At 28.8% G+C, this 8,344-nt stretch overlaps 1 protein-coding gene across 1 annotated transcript; it reads right to left on the bottom strand.

Annotated features, from left to right (window-relative positions):
- Positions 1–6,726: 6,726 nt before the first annotated feature.
- On the bottom strand, positions 6,727–7,917 carry LOC135955501 (uncharacterized). The gene has a single exon (XM_065505851.1). It carries the CDS (start codon positions 7,915–7,917, stop codon positions 6,727–6,729), a length of 1,191 nt encoding a protein of 396 aa, XP_065361923.1.
- Positions 7,918–8,344: the final 427 nt, after the last annotated feature.

Genomic DNA, 8,344 nt, shown 5'->3' with positions numbered 1-8,344 from the left:
GATGGATGAAATTGTGTGTGTTTCCTGAAATGTGAATGGTTAACTGCAAGGGTTTTTATTATATTGTGAGATTGTGTGGGAAGTAAAAAGAGATAATTTTGAGGGTTGATTATGCAGGTAATATTTAGAAGTACGTGATCGTTGTTTTGATTGATGATTGACTACCTTTGTTTATTACAAGACCAAGATGGAAGAAATTGTGTGTTTTTCCTTAAATGTGATAGGTTAAATTTATTCTCTGTTTGTAATTTTAAAATTATTTTTACTATATCTTTGGTTTAATTTTCTGGATGGGATTTTCCAATTGGAATGAGTTTATTTTATATTTCTTGAATGAGATTTTTTTTTTTTAGAATTCATGTGGGTTTTTGTTTATTCAATATTTCTAACTATTTTATAATTTTTTCTATAGTTTTAAAATGTTTGTTTTCAGTTGTATTAGAATTAAAAATATCTTTATTTATCATTTTAAAATATAATTTCATTTATTTATCTTTCTTATAAAAAAGGTATAATAATTTTCTATTAAAAGAAATACATTATTTTTTTGTAAATTAAAATTAATACATTGGCAGCCATTAGGTTCAATTTCGCATATTTTACATATTCTTGGGCAGTTGATGAAATGCTTCCCATGAATAGTTTCAACCATTTTCATGTTTTCATATTCGTCCAGCATATACTTAAAATGGTTAATTATTTGTAAATGTCCATCAAAAATACAACCACCAAAATCGTATAAAAACTTGTCAATTAAACTTCTGTATGACATTTTCTTTAAAAATATGTTCCTCCTCCTAATTCTGTCTTGTCTTCTCATCTTGAACTGATATTAATTTATTCCTTACAGGTGTTTAAATAAATTGTTAATAGGAATAAATTTATTTACAACAAGTGTTTTGTTTTTTTTAAATTTACATGAATGTGCAGCTGAATACGAGTCAAGATTGAACATGTTCAATTTTCAACTATGTTTTAAATTTTATAATATTATGCATACTAAATTTATCTAAAACATGAATGAGCATGCTCAGAAACTAAATATTTATTATAATTATAAATTCAAATCACGAATGGATCGACGAAATGAATTATGCACACGTGCGAGTTTATTTGCTGTAGATGGGATAAAAAAAGGGACAAACGCATATTGTGTCAAGTGTAATAAACCAAAACATGAAAATAAAAAATAAGCCACAAGACATTTATGATCGGCTGTTCGTCCTCTGTTGTATGTCGAAGGAAAACCACAAGACATTTATGATCACCCTTCTTACCAAACTCTAAAATAAATGAAAGGTCAACCTATTGAATTAGAAAGAAAAAGGGTTTATGTTGGGATTCATTATATTTTACAATACATTTAGCAGGTTGAAAATGATCGCTGTGAAAAAGTCAACTACACACAAAAAGATTGTATATGTTTTTTCTTTATTTTCCTACCTAATTTTACTTATTATTTTAAATACTATTTACTAGAGATTTATGATTTCCTTTGTTAAAAAAGAAAAAAGGTTCAATGTCAATCTTTATAATTAGAAAAGAGTAAATGTTAAAAGATTCTATACAACTGAGAATCCTTCAAAAATTATTAGGTTATTTTTTACCGTTTTATAAATGTGTATTATAAAATTCAATGAATTTAAAAGTATGTGTATTGTATTGACACTTGTCGTAGTACATAAACAGATTTTCTAGCTTACCTCGGACACTCTATTTGTATCATTAAACAATATATCGTATCTGTTCTCAGAGTGCTGATATATTGTTCTCCAAGTTGAAAGATCTTTAATTTCAATCAAAAACGAAAATATAATCATAAATAAAAAAAAAAAAATATATAATAAAAATGGCATCAGTATCCTGCACAATTTGCTCCTCCAAAATCAGTCCAAAAATGCTTAAGGTTCATCTAAGTCTTCATTGCGGAGTATGCAAGAAGCTATTTATTTCTCATCTTAAGCTAAAGGATCATATGGAATCGCACAGGAATGCGTCAAGAAGTATTGATGACAATCAGTATGAAGGATGTCCCATATGTAATATCAGTGTTGCAAAGAAAATGATCAATGTTCACATAAACCATCACTGCCCCATCTGCAAAAAACTCTTCATGTGTTCAAGAAAATTAATAGAACATAAGAAAAGTCACAATGCTCCCATCCCATCAAATGTTCTTCAACCTTCTGACTACAAACATTGCAATGAATGCAATGAATTAATAGCAGCAACATCCTTCAATGCTCATATTAGATCAAATCGTCACATAGGAAATTTCCAAAGGGTTAATATTGATGACAAATTAACCGTAAGAAAGAGCGCTTTTAAAGGAAGAATTGAAACCTATAGTTTGATCAATAAAAAGGAAGAAATTCTATTTCCCGAGGAGTTCTTCCAAAACTCCAAAAATGCTATTATTGAAGAATTAAAGAAGTGTAGCATTAAACATACTGTTTTCAAATTTAACATGGAGTTGTCATGTGAGTACATGAAAATGGTAAATGATGAGATGACATTAGCGCCAATAGTGCATATTTCAAAAATGATGCTAATAACGCTTGCAGACGATATAAATGTATCATATGACAAACATGTAGACGAAATAGCCACTAAAATGGGAGAATTCCAGGAAAGAGACAGTGGTTGGACACTTATTAAAATAAGTGGTGTGGAAATAAATGTAAACAAGGCTAGCATTATAAGAGGATCACAATTTATAGCATTACCCAGGAGCATTAATAATATTAAAGGGGCATGCATAAATGTGGAAAACAAGGATGACTTTTGTTTTAAATGGTGTGTAGTTGCAGCACTCTATAGTGGGTTAACCAAGAGACAACGAAGGAACTGTAATTCGTACAACATCAACATTTATTCCAATAAAATTGATCTGGGAGAGGTGAAACTAAATTTTGAAGGATTGGAGTTTCCTCTCCCTTTAAAATCAATAAAAAAATTTGAAAAACAGAATGTGATAAGCATAAATGTATTTGGTTATAATGGTGAGTCAATCATTGGACCATATTATATAACGATTGATGAAAAGCCAATCCATTTAAATTTACTGCTTTTACATTCCGGTGAAAAGTTCCATTACGTTCTCATCAATGATATTTCCAAGTAAGTTTTTTTTTTTTTTGGTTTAGATTTATAAATATACACACACATACATACATATCTTTTCTAAGCTTCAAAATTTTAATAAAAATCAATTATGTTTTTCTTAGACTTATTCGATCCAGTATAACATCACATAAAGGGAAAGTTTATATCTGCAATATGTGTCTATACCATACACATGAGGAGGAAATCCACAAAAAACATAAAACGGTATGTGGAAGAAAAATATCAAAGATGCCAAACCCTGAAGATTCTCATTTATCATTCGGAAACCATCAGAAGCAAGTGGATGTCCCATTCGTGGTTTATGCCGATTTTGAATCTGTTTTGGAAAAAACAAATGAAAGTGTAAGTAACAACACTACGAATATTCAAAAGCACATTCCATGTGCTTTTAGTTATTATACTAAGTGTAGTTTTAGTGAGACATATAATAACCATAAATATTATTTCGGGGAAAATGCGTCAGAAGTGTTTGTAGAAACAATTGTCAAAGATGCGACAGATATTTACAATCAGTATTTATCTAAAGTTAAGCAAATGGTAATGACACCCGACGATATTGATATTTTCAATAAATCGACAAATTGCCATATTTGTGAAAAAGTTTTATTTAATGATAAAGTTAGAGACCACTGTCATCTCACAGGTAATTTTCGAGGAGCTGCTCATAATGAGTGCAATTTGAAATATAGGAATCCTAATTTCATACCAGTCATCTTCCATAATCTTTCTGCTTATGACATGCATCTTTTCTTTAAAGAGCTGTCAACAATCAAAAATGCAACAATAAAAGTTATTCCTTTAAATAAAGAACGATATATTTCACTATCCGTATACATTACAATGGATAAAAATCGAGGATTTGAAATTAGGTTTTTAGATTCACTTAGATTCATGTCTTCCAGTTTAGATTCTCTAGCTAAAAATCTGGATATTATTGACTTTAAAACTGTCCGAGAATGTTTCACTAATGAAAATCAATTTAATCTCATTAGGAGAAAGGGTGTATTTCCATACTCATACATGGATTCAATGGAAAAGTTTAATGAAAAGCAATTACCAAGTAGAGAGAATTTTTTCAATATTTTAAGCAATGAGGAATGCGATTTACTAGATTATGAACATGCTCAAAAAGTATGGAGCGAATTCAAGTGCGCGAACCTTCTTGACTATACAGAACTCTACCTTAGATCTGATGTACTCCTCTTAACAGACATATTTGAAAATTTTAGAAAAATATGTAAGAGTATTTACAATTTAGATCCTTGTCAGTACTACACTGCTCCTGGTCTTTCTTGGGATGCAATGCTAAAGACAACGGGCGTTACATTAGAGTTATTTACTGATAGTGAACAATATCTCTTTATGCAAAATGGAATAAGAGGGGGATTAGTTCAATGCTCAAAAAGATATTCCAAGGCAAACCATAAATATATGGAAAACTTTGATGACAAAAAAGCATCAGAGTATTTGATGTATTTAGATGCCAACAATTTGTATGGATGGGCAATGTCGGAATATCTACCTTATGGAGAATTTGAATGGATGAATGGTGAAGATGTTCAAAATATTGAAGTTCAAAATATTTCGGACACCTCTGAATATGGCTATATTTTAGAGGTTGATCTTGAATATCCTGAAACATTACATGATATTCATAATGATCTCCCATTTTGTCCACAAAACAAAACTCCTGGACAATCAAAATGTAAAAAATTAATAGCAGATTTGACTCGAAAAGAAAGTTATACTATACATTATAGATATTTAAAACAATGTATTGCCAATGGACTTGTTTTGAAAAAAGTTCATAGAATTTTGAAATTCAAGCAGTCTCCTTGGTTAAAAAAATATATTGATTTAAATACGCTACACAGAACAAATGCAAAAAATAATTTTGAAAAAGATTTTTTCAAACTGTTAAATAATGCAGTTTATGGGAAGACCATGGAAAGTGTAGACAAAAGGAAGGATATACGTATAGCTACAGGGTGGGAAAATACTAATAAAAACCACTTAGGACTAAGAGCATTAATCTCTAAACCGAATTTTCTAAGTTTGACAAAGTTTGGTGATGATCTGTATGCTGTCGAATTGCAGAAAATGGAACCATATTATAATAAACCCATATATATTGGATTTTCTGTATTAGAATTATCCAAATGGAAGATGTATGACTTCCATTATAGATATATGATTCCAAAATTTGGAGAAAATCTTTCCTTAAATTATATGGATACCGATTCATTTATTTATTCCATTAAAACAGATGATTTTTATAGTGACATTCGTAGCGATATCAGTTTGAATTTCGATACATCTGAATATCCAAAAGATAATGTTTTTAATTTACCACTCCTAAACAAAAAAGTATTGGGAATGATGAAAGATGAAAACAAGGGGGGAATAATGAGTGAATTTGTAGGTTTACGATCAAAAATGTATTCCTTGTCAACTGTCAATTCAGAAGATATTAAAAAGTCTAAAGGTGTCAAAAAATGTGTAATTAAAAAACTTACATTAAATGATTATAAAGAGTGTTTATTTGAACAGAAAATAGTGTCTGATGAAATGGTTGTATTTAGAACTAAAGCGCATCAGTTATATACACAAAAGTTGCAAAAAATAGTACTTAGCCATACTGATGATAAAAGAAAGATTATGGAAGATAGAGTAAACACTAGAGCTTGGGGTCACTATAGAGATAGAATTGTCAGTTATATGCAAACGGATTAAAACTAAACTGTTTCGATTATTACTTATGAGATGACAGTGGTCAAAAATATAAATAAATAAATAAAAAAAAAAAATAAACAATTTTGTTAATATGTAAAAATATTCCTTTATTTAAAAAAAAAAAAACAAAACAATAATAAAACTAATGTTAAAATATCTTAATTTATTTAATGAATATGTAGTTTTAAGAATAAATAAATATGTGATAAATATATAATATAATTATTAAAAATAATTTTATATAACTTAATGATAAATACTTATATTCTAATTACATTTTGTATGTACCTATATTTAAATTAATTAATAATTAAATTTTAAAATATCAATAAAATAAAAAAATAATACTTAAAAAAAAAAAAAAAAACTATATAAATATTATTATTTTAAACTAGGTTTTCTTCTGCCAGTAAAAGAGCATTTCTTAAAGCACAAACTCCATATTTGTGATAACTGCAATATATATTTGTTGGATACTTTATATTTAATTCCTTTAAATTAATACATCCAAAAACCTCTATATTAAAAACTTTTTGTTGCAACATTTCTTCCAACCACTTGCATTTCTCTTCTCCTTTGACATATATTTTGGAATTTTTTAAATTAGCTTTTAAAAAATTGCAAACACTCTTAAAAGATACGACCCCAGTATTCCAATTTAGATGATGACAATACTTAATTAACCAATTTGCTTCTTTTCGTTCCCTTTGTGATAAACAATTGAAATCAAATGGTGGTTTTATAATGAAATTGATGTATTCCTTAGAATTGAAAACAACTGCAATTTCTTTTGCGATAAAATTATTCGGTTTTAATTTAAAACCTTGTAAATCAATTAAAACTTTTTGGTGAAACATTTCATATGATTTATAAGACTTTTCGAACTTGTCCTTTCAAAGGTATGTATTCAATTATACGATCGTGAATGAGAATACAGTATGCTGATGTGTTTGCTGGAATATTTGTAGATGTTTCAAATTCAATTTTTATATCAATAGGTCCACTGCTGATAGATTCATTTTGGTGACTGACATCTATTACAATTATCGGTGCTTTATTTTTAAACTCTTGAGATGTTAGTAGTGGTTGAGGATCTTTCATGTAGTAGTTTTGTTGAAATCTTAGATACATATCATACAGAATTGCAAAGCGTTCATTTTTAAATTTTACATTCAGATCGTCATATGGATATGATTCTGAATTTAAATGCACTTTCATATTAGTTAGATCACAATGAACAAATTTATCATCATTTTGAAAAGCAACCAATACAAAGCGAGGGCGCTCTCTATTTGCAGCTAGTTTAACATTCCAGATATGATTGGTTCCAATGTTGAGTAGTGGATTAATATGACAATCCCAGCTACGAAATGCGATTGGTATAGAGGCACCACTGTTTATTGTTTTAATAATATTCAATTTACTAAAATCAGATAATTGTACATGTGGAATTCTCCATGAGATGTTTGATATCGTCATTTTTCCTTTTTCTGTGGAAACACTTGAATATACTAGATCTGCATCATTCTTATTACGTAACAGAATCAGCTCATGTTTACCATTTAATATTATTTTATTATAATCTTCAGCGAATCCTAATAATATCTTTAGGGGCACATAGAAATTGAAATAACCATTTACAAGATCTACATCATCTATTTTATTCCATGCAGCATTGAGCATCCCATTACTATCCGTTGGTGATAAAGAAACCAAGTTTTTTATGGTGCTTGATATCCCCAAATGTCGGGTATGATCAATTTCAATCCCATTGAGTTCATAACGGATTTCGTCAAATAGATATGCGACAAAATTATTCCTTAATTTAAAATTGGATGAAGAAGGTACTAATTTTGTATTAGTTGCATCTTTAACGAATCCTTCTACATATATAAAACTTTCTCCAGGTAAGACATATAAATCTTGATTTTGTATTGAAATTCTAATTTCATCATTATTGTTGTATGACTGAAGATATGGTGTATATGTGTGGTAGTCCTTTTTAATTATATCTTCATCAGACAAGGGTTTTTCTAGAACATCGAGAATTGAACTCATGTTTTTTTTTACTTTAAAATTCAGTGATTTAAGGAATTTCTTGTTTGCTTTTGTCAAGATTTTACGTGGTAAGGACTTCTGTAGTTTTGATTTTGTTGATGTTTTTTTACTGCTGGGAAATGCTACTTTATTTCGGGATGTATTCTTATTATAAATTATCATTATTTGCTTGGCTTTAAATGAATTCTAATTGTAATTTGCTCTCCTCGGAAATTTATTAAATCTCCGTCTTGATCAACTACTTGCAGAGTTAAGGAGCTTATCTCTCGACAGTTAACAGGCAAATAAATGAGATTTCTAGGAATCTCACCAATTTTATACCCTGGTGGTACGTTAATTGCAAACTCATGTAATGTGTGTGCTTGAGAATTATTCATATATGTATTGATAGCTATATTGCTCTCTACTCGCAAAAGATTTACTTTAA

The sequence above is a fragment of the Calliphora vicina genome, chromosome 3, assembly GCF_958450345.1.
Source record: "Calliphora vicina chromosome 3, idCalVici1.1, whole genome shotgun sequence".
Lineage (NCBI taxonomy): Eukaryota > Metazoa > Arthropoda > Insecta > Diptera > Calliphoridae > Calliphora > Calliphora vicina.
The sequence above is the reverse complement of the archived record's forward strand: the minus strand, read 5'-3'. Positions and strand labels throughout refer to the sequence as shown.